The sequence below is a fragment of the Scyliorhinus torazame genome, chromosome 14, assembly GCF_047496885.1.
Source record: "Scyliorhinus torazame isolate Kashiwa2021f chromosome 14, sScyTor2.1, whole genome shotgun sequence".
NCBI classification, from domain to species: Eukaryota; Metazoa; Chordata; class Chondrichthyes; order Carcharhiniformes; family Scyliorhinidae; genus Scyliorhinus; species Scyliorhinus torazame.
In genome coordinates, this window is record NC_092720.1 from 82,877,243 (window position 1) to 82,896,182 (window position 18,940).

Consider the following 18,940-nt stretch of genomic DNA (forward strand, 5'->3'; position numbering starts at 1 on the left):
CAGCTGAAGCGGCGTGGGCTCGCGCCATGCTAGCTCCCTGTGGGCCGCAGAATTGGGTCCCGGCACGGGTGCCGACGCCGGAGTAAAACACTCCCATTTTTACGCCGGGGTCGGCACTTAGACGCCCGATGGGAGAATCCTGCCCCAGATTTTCCCAGTCCACCCCCATATTGAAGTCCCCCATGATTATTGTAATATTACCTTTTCTAGCGCCTGATTTATTTTCTGCCCACATCTTGACTGCTAGGGGGCCTGGACATAACTCCCATCAGGGTCTTTTTATCTTTGCGATTCCTCAACTCTACCCACACAAATTCCTTTTCTTGGGATCCGCTACACCTGGGACAGGATTCTCCAACCCCCCGCAAGGTCGGAGAATCGCCGGCGGGCCGTGCGAACCATGCCTTCTGATCCTATATCGCATCTTGCTATCGAATTAACTTCATTCCTTACTAACAATGCAACCCCACCCATTTGCCTGTCTTTCTATAGGACACGTACCCATGGATATTTAGATCCCAGCCCTGATCCCCTTGCAGCCACGTCTCTGTGATGCCCACAACATTGTACTGGCCAATTTCAATGTGCGCAACAAGCTCATTTACCTTGTCCCATATTCTGCGTGCATTTAGGTATAACACCCTCAGCCCTGCATTGACCACCTGCTTTCTCATACTTGTCATCTTTTGTGCTCTGCCTGATGTTAGATTTCTGCCACCTTCTATACTCTTTGTTCTATTACGTGGTCTGGAAACTTTACTAACCTCTCCTGAGCCCTCGGCTCCTTTAACTAGTTTAAAGTCCTCGTCATTAACCTGCACTTCTACCCTCTCTTTTAACTTTGATTTTCTAATTCTCCACATCATTGCACCCTCCCCCCAACTATTTAGTTTAAAGCCTTATCTACAGCCCTAGTTAAACAGTTTGCCAGGACTCTGGTCCCAGCATGATTCAGATGAAGATTGTCCCATCAGAACAGGTCCCCTCTTCCCCAGTACTGGAGCCAATGTCCCATGAATTCAAACCCATTCCTTCCACACCAATCTTTTAGCCACGCATTTACCACCTTAATCATTTTGACTCTGTACCAATTAGCTTGTGGCTCAGGTAGTAATGCAGAGATTATTACCTTTTTGGTTCTGCTTTTTAAATTAGCTCCTAACTGTTCATACTCCATTAGCAGTACCTCTATCCTTATTCTACCTATGTCGTTGGTACCAATGTGAACCACGACAATTGGATCATTACTCTCCCACTCCAAGTTTGTCTGCAGCCCAAATGAGATATCCTGAACCCAAGCCACCAGGCAGGCAACAAAGCCTTCATGATTCTCAATCCTAGTCACAGAGAAGAGTGTCAATGCCCCTAACTATACTATCCCCAATTATAACTACATTTATTTTCTCTCCCCCCCCCCCCCCCCCCCACTTGAACGGCTCCCTGTACCACAGCGCTGAGGTCAGTTTGCTCATCCTCGCTGCAGTCCCCGTTCCCGTCCTCACAGGGAGCAAGAATCTCGAACGTGTTGGACAAGCTTAGGGGCTGAGACTCCTGCAAACCTGCCTCCTGGATCCCTCTACCTGCCTCACTCGCAGCCACACCCTCCTGTCCCTGAGCACTGGCTGAATTCATGGTATTTAATCTAAGGGGGTGTGACTGCCTCTTGGAACAAGATGTCCTGATATGTCTCCCCCTCCCCGATGTGTTGCAGCATTTGAAGCTCAGAATCCAGCTCATTAACTCTGAGCTGGAGTTCCTCGAACAACCAACACTTACAGACGTGGTCACTGGGAACTACAATGCGGTCTACCAGCTCCCACATCATGCAGGAACAACACATCACGTGGCCCTTCATCCTTATTTTATTTAATTCGTTTTTAATTTTTTAAAAAATATTTTTTAATTTAAACTTTTTAAAAAAAATATTTCTTCTTATTATCGCTTCTGAAAGCAATTTATAACCTGTGATTTAAAATGGATTTTCAAATTTAGCACAGCTTCCCTAAGCCAATAAAATAAAAGCCCTCCTGTAATGTTACTTTTTGGTTTTGTTTCCCAGTCAGAATTCAATGTCAGTTTCAGTGAATCAAGAGTAGCACTTGCCTTCCCAGACTGCATCCTGATTTCTCCCCCTCACAGCTCCCGAAGTGAAGGCCTCAAAATCCCGGAAGTAAGTTTTTATTTGTAGCATTTACCTTCTCACACTGCACTCTGATTTCTCCCGCTCATAGCTGCTGGAGTGAAGGCCTCAGAATCCCGGAGGTAAGTTTTTTTTTATAGCTCTCACCTTCCCCCACACTACACTCTGACTTTTCCCTCTCACAGCTCCCGGAGTGAAGGCCTCGGAATTCCAGATATGTTTTTTTTATAGCACTTGCTTTCCCCCACACTGCACCCTGATTTCTCCCGTTCACAGCTACCAAAGTGCAGCGGTTCAACATTCAATATTATCCTACTACTGCAATTGAATTTTCAACTATTTTGGGGTGTGTATAAACCGTTTAATTGGATTCCGTGAAAAACTGTTGGCATGAATTTACAAGCAACAATTGCTAAATCTTACTGGAATTATTCAGGAAGATGAGTGGGTTGCAAAGGAAGATTTACTTTGACTTTGAGAAGTAATTTGGTAAATTTCTGCATGTGCTGACTAATAAAGAATTAATGGCAGATTCACAAACATGATGGAAAACAGACTTGGCAACAGAAGGTGGATGATAAAGATATGTGGAGGAAAAGTGACTAGTGGATTTCCCAGCGTTGGTTTTGGGTCACCTCTTGATTCAACTGGTATCATCTGGAATATTTACAAGGAGCTACTCCAAATATGCAGAGCCTCTGGTGAAACAGCAAGAATGGCTAACAACACAAGTTCACATCATTATCCAAGGGTTCTGCTGAATTTACTGTTGGTCATTGGAAGAAATTAGCAGAAACTTTCTGCTTATGATTTTTAATGGTGTAAGATTTGGAGATGGAAAGAAGAAAAGGATCCAAACTAATTAAATAGATGGCTTAAGAATTGGAATAAGGATTTTCATATGAATCAATGTAAGATTATGTATATAGGGGTGGCACAGTGGTTAGCACTTCTGCCTCACAGCTCCAGAGACCCAGGTTCAATTCTGGCCTAGGGTGACTGTGTGGAGTTTGCACTTTCTCCCCGTGTCTGCGTGGGTTTCCTCCGGGTGCTCCAGTTTCCTCCCACAGTTCAAAGAAGTGCAGGTTAAATGGATTGGCCATGCTAAATTGCCCCTTAGTGTTAGTGTCCAAAAGGTGAGGTGGGGTTATGGAGATTGGGTGAAGGCGTGGGCTTAAGTAAGGTGCTCTTTCCAAGGGCCAGTGCAGACTCGATAGGCTGAATGGCCGCCTTCTGAATTGTAGGGATTCTGTTCTATGATTCTATATTGGAAAAGAAACATGCAATATACGTCTATGAAAGGTAGGGAAGGAAAAGATTTGGGATTGTTATTCACCATGTAATGGGAATATTCAGTCAGTTCAAATCTTTTCAAAGCAAAACTTGAATATATTGCTGGTACGGCTAGGTGGTTAGCACTGCTGCCTCCGAGCACCGGGGACCTGGTTTAGATTCTGGCCTTGGGTGACTGTCAGTGCAGAGTTTGCACATTTTCCCCATGTCAACATGGGTTTCTTCTCACAGTCCAAAGACGTGCAAGTTAGGTTGATTGGCCATGCTAAATTGCCCCTTAGGGTGGGGTTGCAGGAATAGGAAGTGGTATTAGGCTTAGGTAGTATGGCCGTTCAAAGGGTCGGTGCAAACTCGATGGGCCAAATAGCGTCCTCCTGCACTATAGGGATTCTATTAGCAGAAATAGAACAACTTCATGTGAATAATTGTAAGGTGATGTTTGGAACAATGTGCCACGTTTTGGACACCCTGACAGGATTTGCCACCATTTTACATTAATGGTTATAAAATCACGGGCGAGGAGATGTGGTATGTAATGGTAATGTACTGAAATGAAAGATAGAGGCGCCCACTTTAGGAAGAATTTGACATACACACACTGTTGGCGAACAGCGGTAAGAATTATTCTAGAACTCTGGACTTCATTTTATGAAGTGTAACTTCCAAGCTAAACATGTTTCTATTGTAGGAGAAAGGAATTGGTAAAGAGCATGATTGGTTGTCAAGTGCTAATAGGTGACAGTGTAACTTATTTGACTCAGTTTTTGAATGTAAAACTAAAGGGCATGAATAACAAATTATTTACCTCAAGATCAGAAGGAATTCCAATGAGTACTGATTTTCTTCATTAAACTCCAGAAAAAGTAATTAACCTGTGTCTGTTAATGGCATTAAAAACTAAAAGGGTAAATTTCTCCTTTTATGTTGTGTGGAACTGGATGGTTCCTGTGGCAGTTCATAGGATCAGATGACGGATTACAATGGATCAAGCAAATGAATAAAGTGTGATGTAAAGTTAGGTATTATTGAATTCTGCTCAGTCTGATTCCTGAGGCAGAAGTGGGTGAATCTCATTGAATTGTTTTTCAGGCGAGGAAATGGTAAAATCCATGTCGGAATGGATATTTCTGCTTTGTAGAAGTAAAGAGTTTGATGGGCCGAAGGACTACTTCTAATTCCATTTTTTTTTCTTGTGTTCCTAGCAACGGTGAAACCAATTTCACCTTTCCATGTGGAATTTGCTACAAGTAGAATGACAACTTGTAACTATTTAGCCATGTGTTGTATTTATACTTTTAATTAACATTTAAAATCAACTTAAACTTTTAACTGCTGGATTACAAAAATAAATGATTTCACTTTGCAGAACAGAAAGTCCCTTATTCAAAGCTGCAAGAGAAAATGATGTTGAAACCTTGAAGAATTTAATACAGGAAAAAAATGTAGATCCTTATGAGAGAGGTGAGTAAAATGTTGCTGCAGGAAGCAATATATTGCACAAAATACCACATGCCTCAAACCTGGCAAAGCTTTTGCACTGTAGCAAACTGGAAAATCTTTCAAAGGGCCTGAATTACGGCATTACTACATTGCAGCTTATTCAGTAATGCTGTGTATAGGTTTTTATATCTACCCTGAACAAAAATTGTGAATGAAAAGAGCCAGATTTCCACCATTGATCCAGAATACCCTACCAAAGAAAACTGCAGACTTTGATCTGTCTCAATGCCTCTGCAAAGTTGGGGTCAAGACCGAATGATGGAATCACTTCAAAAACATGGATAACCATCGGACACTTGTGCAGTGTCAGTATTCCTGTATATGTAAAGACACAGGAGAGAATATGTGTACTGTATTTCTGTGCCTAGACGCGATTGTGCACATGTGGAGATAGAGATAGGCCCCTAGAATAACATTAATAGCTGCTGATAAGTTACAATATTTTAAAACTGTACACCACAGGCACAATATTGGTCACCCCACAGTGATGGTAACTTGACGGCATCTGGTTGCATGTTTAATATGTTGGGCCCATTGCAGAAGTTGGTATGCTAACTTCAACCATATGTAACAACAGTAACCCGTTACTCTACAAAATTAGAAATTTCCCATATTTTATTCACGTAACTCTGAAGTTTGTGGAATAATGGAAAAGTATATGGAAAGCCAAGAGGATATTTTGTAGTCTGTAGCAAAGGTCTGGTCATGGCCTGGGGCATCACAAACCTATAGTCACTGAGTGCAGCCTTTTCCATTGAGAAAGCATTCACAACATTTTGTCCAGGATCCTGGGAAAGGTTGTTGAGTTAATTCTCTTTTTTTACTCTTATACTTTGGAAGTAGATGCAGAAACCTGCATATCGACCACTGGAATTGGAACAGATCACTGCAGAAGGTGGGATAAATTGGCTGATATAAAAATAGAGTGAGGCAGTGATAAAGAAAATGATGAATGTAATCAAGCTACACTAGAGCTGGCAATAATTATAAGACCGTATCAATCTTATCAAGACAAGATTTCTGGTGTGGGATCATTGACTGGACAGGGATATAAGCCCCCTTCTGAGTCAGTTTATTCTCTTACCCCCTCTGCTCCATTGCAATACTTGTTGAAGCCACCTTGTTCCACTTGTCGTGGTTTTGAGTTGCTCATCTCACTTGATTTTTACCTGATTTGATCTCTCTCCTACTTGTGGTATTAATCCCATGCACTGACATAAAGAAAGGGGATAGGTAGCTCAGAGCACATATAATGCCAACTGTTTATCTCTAGATGCATTAGTCAGAAAAATCTCATCAGAATGAGATTGGGGAAAAAAATGTGAAAGTATGTCTCTGTTTGCTGAAATTGTATCCTTGGACCAAAGTGAGAGCTTCTTCGTGGGATTGTACACTGCAGCCATGTTGAGCAGGTTTTCAGCCATTTTACTCCAGAGATTGCATAAGTCAGTCACAGCAACAGAACGAGTGCAGGAAATGGCAGCATTTGGATTAAGCCCTCTAGAAAAAGTTAATTGCAAAAGGTGAAGGGATGCATTAGGTTCATTCAAAGAACTGAAAGGTAGGAAAAAGCTTCCAGAAAAAGAATGAAGAAAATCAAATTTGCATACTGATTTGCGGTGTGGAAATAAGGAAAATATATTCTCTTATCAATGTCACTGGGAAAGTGAGACCGATAAACCACAGGATTATTATGAGAAGAGGCGAAATGCATTCCATGATGTACTAAAATGTAAACTTCAAGAGCACAAAATTTAACTGAAGAAAGCAAAAAGGTGAAACCTGTTGAAAGTTTCAACACAACCCTTGTTGTGACAGCACTGTGAATATACTACTTCACAGGGTGAAAAAAATAACTGCCTTGCAGTTGAACTGTGAAATGGAAAACTTTCTGCAAAATCTAAACTCAACCCTAACTTTGCATTTCAGAAAGTAATGCAGCTTGCAAGGTAAGAGCAACTGTAAAAAAAGCAACACATGATAATTAGAAATCGTTCAGATAGAACAACAGATACAGAGTAAATCTCAGCAACCACAAAGTACGTCAGCTGAAATACACACTGAAGTAAATTCATGGAAGGAGGAAGAAAATTTCTGATAAACTGAAACCTTGCAAGAAGTGCAGAATCTTTTCCGAAGGACCTCATATGTACAAGGAAGAGGCCTTTCCACCCAGTGCACTCGAGAACACAAACCATTCATGCAAGCCAACGTGATTATGTATCACAGAGTAAAAACAGAGAAGTCCCTGGACAATGAGGTTTCCCTGCAAAAATTGATTTCAAAAATGAGTCCTTCTTAAAAAAAAAAGCTGGTAGTTGCCTTGCAGAGAGGTCGACCAAAATCTTGAATGTGTTTAATAATTACCTGAAATGTTATGGGAAATTTATAGGAAATATACTTCAGTAAAAAAATTAGTAGACCAAGAAATTAATCATATGCAACATCGCTAATGGAGAACTCCATCAGCACGTGAGCAACCTCCTGAGCGTACCGGATCAAAGAGAGGATTAATGCAAATCATTTTTTCCATCTCTGCTCTCCTATCTGCATTTGAATTCTACTGAGGGTGAAAGAAGAAATTACCAAGATGGAATAGGAAATTGTGGAACCGTCCCTGGACTTGCAAAGTTATTTTTGTTAGTTAACCTTATTAACCTGAAACCAAGTGACATAGTACAAATCTGTGATACTTGAATAAGCTAAATGCAATGAGGAATACCTCCAAACATCAGCAGGCCAGATTCCATCCCTGTTGGGAGAAGCAGTAATAGTCTCCAAATAGGATGCTAAATCAGACAGATACCAATTTCAAGAGTGACTGCTCTATCAACTATACTTATCACATTGGGTGGTTCTACTTAAAGGCACTACAATTCATGATTTCTTCAGCATTTTGTTTTCAGCTGCAATTGTTAGAAGGGTTGGAAGGCTTTCTATTCAGATGAAATCTTAGTATATGAGGAGATGAAATCTTGATCAACTTATGTAGCCCTTGGGTTGTTCCACACAAGAGTGCATTGAATGACAAAAGTGACTTCTGAAAGACAAGAATAAATTCTGAGGACATATGTCAAGAGTTCAAAAAGATTTGGAGAATATCTGCCCCCACATAATTATTTCATCAGTGATTTGTAGGTATGATAGTTCATGAAGAAACTTCACACCATTATCAAAGAAAGCAAACAAAAACACTCAGTGGTCACGTGTGTAAAAACCTGGGGTTGAATTTGTACTCAGCAGCAAATATTTTGCCAAATTTCAAAAATTAAATGGGTGGCCCCTGTGTTTGCCCACAGGGCTTTAATGGCGTAGTGCTGCAGAGAGAACAGTGGGGCTAGTGGATTCAGATCGATTATGGAAATATGCTACACGTGCATCAGAAAGGTTTAACAAATGTATAAGTAGAACATTTTTTCAGATTCATATTTTAAAATGAATTGCTGGCATGAATTGAGATTTTGATTACGTTTTATGAAGTTCTGACATCTAACTTGTATTACTGCATAACTAGCTTTATTATTGGAAATGGCCAAGATATTTCAGAGTTTTTAGAAAGATTCATAGTCATTTACAGAACAGAAGGAGGCTATTTGGTTCATCATGTCCGTTCTGGTCAACAAAGATGTGACTGCACTAATCGCAATTTCCAGCACTTGGCCCGTAGCCCTGGAGGTTATGGCAACCCAAGTGAATATCTCAATATTTCTTAAATGCTACAAGAGCTTTTGACTCAACCATTCTTTCAGGCAGTGAGTTCCAGTCTCCCATTACCCTCTGGGTGAAAAGGTGTCTCCTCAATGTCCCTCTTAAGCTTCTACCTCCCTAGTTATTGACCCCTCTACTAATGGAAAAAGTGCACTTTTATCAACCTCCTCTATGCTCCCATAATCTTACACACCTTTATCATGTCCCCTCTCAACCTTTGCTGCTCCAAGGAAAAGAGCCCTAGCCGATCCAATCTTTCACCATAGCTCAGACCCTCTAGTCTAGCAGCATCCTGGTAAATCTCCTCTGCTGCTTCCTCCCCAGTGCAATCACATACTTCCTGTAAAGTGGTGACCAGGACTGCACGCAGTACTCTAGTTGTGATCTAACCAGACCTAACCTATACAGTTCCAGCATGACCTCCCTGCTCTTGTCTTTATTGGCCGAGGCATAGGGCACGATTCAATTGAAAAAAAGTCTATTTCCGATTTTGGGCGCGTATAGCGGGGTATTTATCGATGGCTGCAGCTCCAAGAAACACTGCTCCATTCAATGGCATTTTGCCGGTTTTTTGGCCTCTGGATGTTTCCACCAAGACCCTACTTGAATAATTTCCTGCTGGCCCCCACCTTCTTGCCCAATTTAAGAGTCAACCCCCCCCCCCCCCCCCCCCCGCCACTGAACTTGGGGAGACCCTAGCAACACCTCCTCATCCCACCCTTCCAACCTGATAAGGCCCTCCCGGGCCCGATCCCTGGTGGTGGCAATCTGCCATCTGATAACCCAGGCACTGCCAGTCTCGCACCCTGGCAGTGCTTCTGGATGGCTCTCCCAGGGTGTCTGTGTAGCACTGCCAGGCTGGAAGTACCAGGGTGCCAAAGTGACAGTGACAGGGTGTACCAGGATGCCACCCTGCCCTGTCCCCGACCACCTGTTGGTCTCTAATGGCCTGGGAAACTCCTGGATGCCATTACAACCAGTCCACGTTTGATGAAACCAGTAATAAACAACGCCCTGGTGAGGTCACCCAGGCGTGCTTAATGACTCATTTAAATATGCAGATCTGGATCACGCCCAGTGAGGGTGAGATCCAGATCACGATGACACATGAGATTTTGTTAAATCTCACAAGGTGTTTCGAGCATCACACGAGATTCAACGGCCTTGTCCCCACATTAAGTCGGGCACAACGAGGCTGCTAAATGGTGCCCGTAGAATTCAAGTATCCCAAATGTCTTCTTAATCACCTTGTCTAGCTGCCCTGCCACTTAGTGCTCTATGTATATGCACTCCAAGATCCCTCTGACCTTCAGTACTTTTCAGGGGCTTACCATTCATAGTGAAATCCTTTGCCTTCTTAGCCTTTCATAATTGCATTACCTCACACCTTTCTAGGTTAAGTTCCATTTGCCTCTGCTTTGCCCACCTGAACTTCCTTAAGTTGCAGGGTGACCACATCTTGAAACGTGCAGCCCGTACCAGCCTCCCCGAACAGGCGCCGGAATGTGGCTACCAGGGACTTTTCGCAGTAACTTCATTTGAAGCCTACTTGTGACAATAAGCGATTTTCATTTCATTTCATTTGCAATCCACCGACCTCTCATGCTCGTGAATGCACTGTAGTGCCGTCAGCTGCTGCTCAAGCTCAAACCCAGAGGTGCTAAACTGGGGAAAGGCAAATTACGATAACGTTAGACAGGAATTGAAGAATTTGGATTGGGTGCGGCTGTTGGATAATAAATCAACATTGGACATGTGGGAGTCTTTCAAGCGACCGTTGATTAGATTTAGGAAAGTCACGTTCCTGAGAGAATGAAGGATAAATATGGGAAGTTTAGGGAGCCTTGGGTAACGAGGGATATTGTGAACCTCGTCAAAAAGAAAAATGAGACTTTTGTACGGTCTAGAAGGTAGGGAACAGTTGAAACCCTTGAGGAGTATAAAGAAACTAGGAAGGTACTGAAGCGGGAAACTGAGGAGGGCTAGGAGGGGCCATGAAAAATCCTTGGCAAATAGGATAAAGGTGAATCCCAAAGCTTTTTATTCATATGTAAAAAGCAAGCGGGTGGCCAGGGAAAGGATTGGACAACTTAAGGACAGTGGAGGGGATCTGTGTGTTGAGCCAGAGGAAATGGGCGAGGTACTAAATGAATACTTTGCATCAGAAAGAGACTTTGTAGAAGTTGATTCTTGGGTAGGGTGTGAACAATTTGGATCATGTTAACATCGAAAAGGAGGAGGTATTGCGTCTTTTAAAAGACATTAAGGTAGATAAGTCTCCTGGGCCAGATGGGATTTATCCCAGAATACTGAGGGAAGCAAGGGAGGAAATTGCTGGGGCCTTGGCAATTGTCTTTGTATCCTCATTGGCTACAGGTGAGATCCCATAGGACTGGAGAATAACAAATGTGGTGCCGCTGTTTAAGAAAGGTAGCAGTGATGATCCTGGGAACAATAGGCCGGTGAGCTTCACGTCGGCAGTAGGTAAATTATTCGAGATAATTCTCAGGGATAGGATGTATACCCATTTGGAAACAAATGGACTCATAAGCGATAGACAGCATGGTTTTGTGAAGGGGAGGTTGTGCCTCACTAACTTGATTGAGTTTTTTGTGAGGAGGTGACAAAGATGATTGATGAGGGGAGGGCAGTGGATGTTGTTTACATTACTTCAGTAAAGCTTTGACAAGGTGCCTCGTGGCAGACTGGTACAAAAGATGAAGGTTAGTCATTATAGTGCTGTTTGTCGTGTTAGGTACATTGGTCTAACACTGGCTGCAACTGAATGCAGCTTAGATCAGAAAGATACTCCAAGCCTTGAAGTTAGTTCAATCAAGTTTATTGAACTAATAGCACAGTTAGCACAGTTCTCTGTGAGTTCGACTCTCTGCTAACTTAAGCGTTGTTACTCTGACTGAACCAGACTAGCTCTTAGCCACGTGGTGGAGGTGTGAGATTATAACAACACCCTTGACTGACTCTCTAGATATTCATCAGTGGAAAGAGGTGGAGTGTGAGTGCCTCGTGTCTTTTATAGTCAGATCCCACCCCTGAGTGTCCTGCCTGCTTATTGGTCATGTCCTGTTCTCTGTGTCCATTAGCTGCTTGTCTGTATATCATTACGTGTGTGTGTGTGTGTGTGTGTGTGACTGCATATCATGACACTGTTCTCTTCAGACAGAGAGGGATGTAGCTAAAAGCTTGAAGTTTGTATAAATCTCAGCTACTCTCTTGCTGCCTCCCTACTCCTTGCACTAGTAGCCCTGGAACTTGAGTGATAACCCCAAATTTAAAAATATCTTCAAATGTGTCACTTCCCACTCTGTCGATCACCAATAATATACCATCATAAAAACACAACTTTCGCCTTCACACTTCTCAAATGTGCAAATGCGTACAACCACTTAACCAGCCCATTTAATCCCCGAACATTCCATGAAATCAGCCAGGTTTTGGTGGGGTGGGGATGGGAGGGTTTCCTGCCACCCCACACCCCATCTGGTCAGCCATACCTCTGCCTAACCAGCTCCCCCAGGTCCCCACCCCACGCACCCCAAGGGCCACCCCAATATGTCCGCCATTATCACCCCTTAAGCAACTGAGCCACACCAACTCAGTCCACATCAGCCACCCATCCATGCCACGCATCTCCTTAGCTCTATCTGTTGTTGTACTTTGCACCAGCAATCACGTCGTGAATGGATAACAAGGACCAAACAATTCCTCCTCAAGTAGGAGCTACCAAATAGGCTTCCTCGACCTGTAAAATGGCGTGGGGCCAGGAATGTGGAGGAAAATCTCATCCCCTCCAAGTAAAAATTAAATGTAGCTGCCAAAGCGCTCACTTCATAGCTACCACCAAGGTCTCATTATTGTCCATTTTTAACATATCTGTGAACTGGCTTCAGATTTCCCCCGCTGTTTGATTTCCACTATTTAGAGACCTGTAATTCGTAGCATGCTAAAAATGGTACCATTTCCCTTTATATTTTTCACTTTATCCATAGCGATGGTTTGTTAAAGTTATCCCATCCACCTCTACCCTTCCTATCTCTCCTGAAAATATGAGTACTATAGCTCCTAGATATTATTCCTCCTCATTACCATTCTAATTCTCCAAATTTGTTTTGAATCTTTTATGCATTCACATGAATACCACTCAATTCTGACCACATAACCACTCAATGCTAGCTATATATTGACCCATATTAGTTTAATTTTTTTGACATTCTATGCTCCTTATAGAAGAAGGTTTTTCTCATTTCCTTTCCCTTCTGCTCTGATAGTATTGCCTCACTATATATTTCAACTAAGCCTACATTTTCCATTCCAAAAACGTCATTAATCCTGCTTTCCCTCTCTGCTGCCAAATGTTGGTGTGTGGAGGCACGCTTTGGCAGCTACATTTCATTTTTACTTGGAGGGGGTGAAATTTTCCTCCACATTCCTGACCCCACACCATTTTGCATGTCGAGTAAGCCTATTGTGAAAAATATATACGCGTCTCCACTGAGGTTGGATTCCCATTTTAGATGGTGGACAAAAACTGGATTTCCTTCCAGACACATTTTCTTCTGGAAGGCCTTTAAAAGCAAATCAGATTGTGAAGAAAATGCGGAGGCCTGCTGAGGAGTCTGGAACATTCTGAAAGGGAGGTATAAAGTGCTTTTCATACCTTCAAATGTCACCATTATTTATTTGTTTATATTCATTTATGGGATGTGGGCGTCGCTGGCTAGGCCAGCGTATATTGCCCACCTTTCAGAAGGTGGTGGTGAGTTGCCTTCTTGAACTGATGCAGTCCCGGAGGTGTAGATACACCCATCGTGCTGTTAGGGAGTGAGCTCCAGGATTTTGCCCCAGCGACAGTGAAGGGGCAGCGATATATTTCCAAGTCAGGGTGGTAAGTGACTTTGGAGGAGAAGCTCCAGGGGTGGGGTTCCCAGGGGCAACACAGGTGGAGAAGGTAGTCAAGAAGGCGTACGGCATGCTTGCCTTCATTGGCCGGGGCAGTGAGTATAAAAATTGGCAAGTCATGTTGCAGCTGTATAGAACCTTAGTTAGGCCACACTTGGAGTGTAGTGTTCAATTCTGGCTGCCACACTACCAGAAGGATGTGGAGGCTTTAGAGAGGGTGCAGAAGAGATGTACCAGGATGTTACTTGGTATGGAGGGCATTAGCTATGAGGAGAGGTTGAATAAACTCGGTTTGTTCTCACTGGAACAACGAAGGTTGAGGGGCGACCTGACAGAGTTCTACAAAATTATGAGGGGCATAGACAGAGTGGATGGTCAGAGACTTTTTCCCAGGTTGGGGGGGGGGGGGGGGGGGGTGAATTACTAGGGTGCATAAGTTTAAGGTGCGAGGGGCAAGGTTTAGAGGAGATGTACGAGGCACGTTATTTTTACACAGAGGGTAGTGGGTGCTTGGAACTCGCTACCGGGGGAGGTGGTGGAAGCAGGGACGATAGTGACGTTTAAGGGGCATCTTGACAAATACATGAACAGGATGAAAATAGAGGGATACGGACCCCGGAAGTGTAGAAGATTTTAGTTTAGACAGGCATCATGGTCGACGCAGGCTTGGAGGGCCGAAGGGCCTGCTCCTGTGCTGTACTTTTCTTTGTTCTTTTTGTTCGTTGTATCTGCTGCTCTTGTATCTAAATGGTAGTGATGGTGGGTTTGAAAGATGCTGTCGAAGGAACCTTGGTGAGTTACTGCAGTGCATCTTGTAGATGGTACACACAGCTGCCACTGTTCGTCGGTGGTGGAGGGTTTGAATATTTGTGGAAGGGGGAGCAGTCAAGCAATTAGGGGAACAATTAGCACTTCAGCAGTCAAGGGCATTCAGCCTCTGATCTCAGGTAAGCGTTCTCCAAGGCGGCCTTCAGGACGCGCGACAACGCAGAATCACCGAGCAGAAACTGATAGCCAAGTTCCGCACACATGAGTACGGCCTCAACCGGGACTTGGATTCATGTTGCATTACATTCACCCCCCCACTATCTGGCCTGGGCTTGCAAAATCCTACCAACTGTCCTAGTTTGAGACAATTCACACCTCTTTAACCTGTGATTATCCCTCTCTCCAGTTATTCCATCTGGACGTGTAAAGACTTAATTACCTGCAAAAGACTCACATTCAAAGTATTGTCTTGCATCACTGACGTTGTCTATATATGTGTTTCTGGAACATACCTCTTCATTCACCTGAGGAAGGAGCAGTGCTCCGAAAGCTAGTGATTCGAAGTAAACCTGTTGGACTTTAACCTGATGTTGTAAGGTTTCTTACTGATTGACATGCACTCTGCTTTGAAATTGAAATGAGCCCCTTCTGTTCTCAGAACAGACAGTGATTTATTGTTTGGACAGCAGTGATAATTATCAATACTTGGCTGAGTTTCAAGTACTAATGGGGTTCAAAACAATAAGTGTGCCATTCATCTGAGAATGAATAGCAGTTTCAATAACTTGTAATAAAATTGTTCCTTTGTTGCGGTTCTGGTTTGTTGCCACAATAATAATAAAAAATAATAATCTTTATCAGTGTCACAAGTAGGCTTACATTAACACTGCAATGAAGTTGCTGTGAAAATCCTCTCGTCGCCACATTCCGGCGTCTGGTTTGTTTACACTGAGGGCGAATTCAGATGTCCAATTCACCTAACAAGCACATCTTTCAGGACGTGTGGGAGGAAACTGGAGCATCCGGAAGAAACCCACGCAGACCCGGGGAGAACATGTAGACTCCGCACAGGTGGTGATCCAAGCCGGGAATCGAACCTGGGTCTCTGGTGCTGTGAAGCAACAGTGCTAACCACTGTGCTACCATGCTATCCATTAAGTGAATGGGATTATAAGCATAACAAGGTGCTTTCACATGGCAGAATTCATTTTTCTTAATTTCAATGATATGAAGGTGGTTGAGGCATTTCCCTCCACTACCCTCCCCATATTTTACATTAATATTGCATGAAGTCTGAGGACTGTACCTAGTACATATTGGATATGGGGTAAGTGGCTATGGAGGATACAAGGAGGGAGGCACAGAGGTGGCACAGAGTGGGATGGCATGACCTGGTATGGGGGTGAAGTGTGAGGTTTGGAGAGCCGTTAAACACTGTTGAGAGGTGGGATACTGTGTTGGAGATCCAAAGCAGGCCTTGTAACCAGCCCAACTCCAGACCCAGCCAGTCCCAAACTGCACTGCGAACCTGACTCTGGTGTAAAAAGACAAAAATGGAATGTGAAGTCCACATGGGTCAGGTATGTTGTTTGGCAGCCATGGAATTATGTACGTCGAGTTTTCCTGAGCTCAGAAGAAGATTTTAGACTTCTCCCATACCCCCATACAAAATGCTTCAAATTCCCCCTACTGCTCTATTTCCAAGAACATTGATGCTGTTAAAGTTTCAATAAGGGCTGTCTCTCTGGCATAGTCTTTCCTGCTCCAGAAATCACTTCCAAAAAAAAATCAAGTTTGCCGTAAGAGGGGCAGAGGAGGGGTTCTCCACAAGGTGGAGGCTGTTTATTTGACTTCTTTAAGGGACAGTAACACGCCCGGGGGGGGGGGGGGGGGGGGGGGGGCGGGCGGGGCGGGGGTTGTTTTGTTTGGGTTTATCGTAAGAGAATGATTGATAAATAGCAACCACAACATAGGATTGATATAGGAATAGAAAAGGATAATGAAGAGTCAAAGAAAATCGTGTTGATTAGGGAAAATGCAAGGCTCTGAGAGAAGAACTGTCCCAAATTAACTTGAGAGAAATTGAGCAAACAGGTCAACAAAGATATTCATGAGGAATGTGGGAGGGAGGTGCAATGTAAAAGGAAATATGGAAAAGACAAACTGATAATGCAGGTAATATAAAGAGAAATAGAACTTGTACACACATATAAAATGTTAAAAGTTAAAAGGAGGGTAGCTCTGAAGGCAGAAGTCTTATTGCGGAGGTTAGAATAATGTCGGAGATGTTAATTAAATACCTTGCACTGATTGTTTTTATTTGAGGAAGCAACATATTGGTCAGATAAGGAAATGCTGTAAATTTAGTCTGAATGGATTTTCAGAATAGGTTCAATAAGGTGGTTCATAAGAGGCTATTCAGACAAATGTAGGTGTTTGTTATCAGGGATGAAATCTAATAGATCAAACGGAAAGTAGGTTGACATAGAAATAAAGATTTATGGTTAAGTGTTGTTTTTCATAATTGAAGAATGGTTGAAAGCGATGCACTATAGGGGTCATGTTTGATATCCATGTACATATATTGAACTTGGGTATAGGGAATGTAATCTCAATAATTGTTGACTACACAAACGTGAACGTTTGACAAAGAGTGAGATGGACTTGAGGAATGGGAGGATGGATAAAATTTAACGTTCGTAAGTGTAGTCATATATTTTGGGGGAAGTTGAGAATAAACTAAATGGAAAGAAATTATGTGGATGATCAGAGAGCCTCAGAGGTTCAGCTATATCATTCCCTGAAATTACAGATACAGGTAAATAAAGCCGTAAAAAGGCCAATATAATTTTGAGTGATTAAGGCAGCACCTATTGCATCTTTTAAGACAAAATCAGATAAATATTTGAATCAGAGGAAAATAGCAGGCTATGGAAAGCGATCAATAAATTGGAACAAATACAATGGATGGACTGAGTGCACTCGTTCTGTGCTGTAAACTTTGAATCAAACACCTGTCCATGTTAAACCTGTTAGTACAGACCTATAAAGGAACAGGCACAAACGACCATTTCTTGTCAATGTTTTTTATATGTTCTTACGTAGTAGAAGAAACTTGCATTTCTCTTCTTCACACTATTTACAGAAAAGTGACAAACAGTTAAAGGAATGTAATTATCCATGCAACAGAAAGCTGAAATTGGGCTTTTCCATAGCATGTCATAACTATCCTGTTTTACACGATGAATGGATGTGTATCTATGCTCTTAAATCTTACCTTGTTATGTTATAGGTGCTGTTGGAGAAACTGTGTTGCATGTTGCAGCATTATATAATAGTAAGGAAGCTGCAATTATATTGCTCAATGCCTTTCCATTCTTAATTGATGAACCAATTGACTGTGAGATGTACAAGGGTAAGTGGCTGCAGTCTTTCATTAAAATATCAAAATATTCATCTTTCAGAAAGTCACTTTTAAAAATACATTGTGGTTTTATTTAATTTCCGATATTTTCCTTTGTTACAAGTTCAGCTTTGTCACAGTATGCTCAACTAGTATCAGGTACAGAAATGGAAATAACCGGGATCATATCATGTTTTAGTTGTCAGGGGAATTGATCCAGATGGGCACATTATCATATTATGGATGAAATTTTAAGTGATGGTGACCCTGAGAGGAATGCTCTTCAAAATGTTGTTCATACAAAGAACGGTCACTTTCTTTCTTCTTCCTTTTTCCTCGCCAATCTCTCTGACTTATTTTCTTCTGCAAGGTTCTGAAACAGGTCAACATTATCCCACTTTGTCCTCCAAATCCATATCAAATCCTTTCCACCTGGGACTGAATTTTACGGCACACTGGGAATGGTGGTGGTGGGTGGATGTCAGGTGGTTGGACCATAATACTGGGGGCATGCCAGGGGCATTGGTCCAACACCTAACCAACCCCCCACTTGTCCATGGGTCAATTGGGGTCCTTAACTGGGCAATCAATGGGACTGCCACCACTGGGAAACAGTTCACTCCTGGTATCATGATTTGTTATGTTCTAGGTGTAACATAAGCGGCTTCCTTGTGGTGCACTTGGCAAAGAAAGGTTCAGACATGGAGATTACTTCAACACGTTTATTAAACTATTTACACTTCTATTACTCGGGTTCGACACTACTGCTAATCCTACTATAGCTACCCAGACTGACTAACCAGTTGCTGCGATCCACGTGGTGGGTGTAATATTGAATCACCCCTGTGTCTCTACTCACTGACTGTCTCCACTGGAAAGAGGCAGATCATGTGTGTGGTGTCCTTTATATATGGGTTGGTGTAATGCCCTCCTCTGGTGGTGTCACCTCTGTGTGTATCGTGAATGTCCATTGGTCGTGTCCTATCTAATTGATCTATTGGTTGAGTGTGTGTGTGTGATGTCACTGGTGCTCCCTCTAGTGTATAGCTAGCATACATGCATTTACATTGAGGCACATCACCACATCCCCTCTTTTGTCTCTGTTACATATTTTCTGTACACTTTAAGAAAATTGAACAAAAAACAGGTTGATAGGTTAAGGTATATGCAAGTCATGGGAACAGTGATTAAACAATAAGTCCAAATCATTT

General features: G+C 42.6%; 1 protein-coding gene across 1 annotated transcript in view; it reads left to right on the top strand.

The window, feature by feature from the left end:
* Window positions 1-18,940, top strand: part of LOC140389856 (transient receptor potential cation channel subfamily V member 6-like) — a 218,144-nt gene that overhangs the window by 81,831 nt on the left and 117,373 nt on the right. Inside the window, exons 2-3 of the mRNA XM_072474434.1 lie at window positions 4,800-4,894; window positions 17,619-17,741. Of these exons, the coding sequence (XP_072330535.1) occupies window positions 4,800-4,894; window positions 17,619-17,741 (218 nt within the window). The remainder of the gene's footprint in view (window positions 1-4,799; window positions 4,895-17,618; window positions 17,742-18,940) is intronic.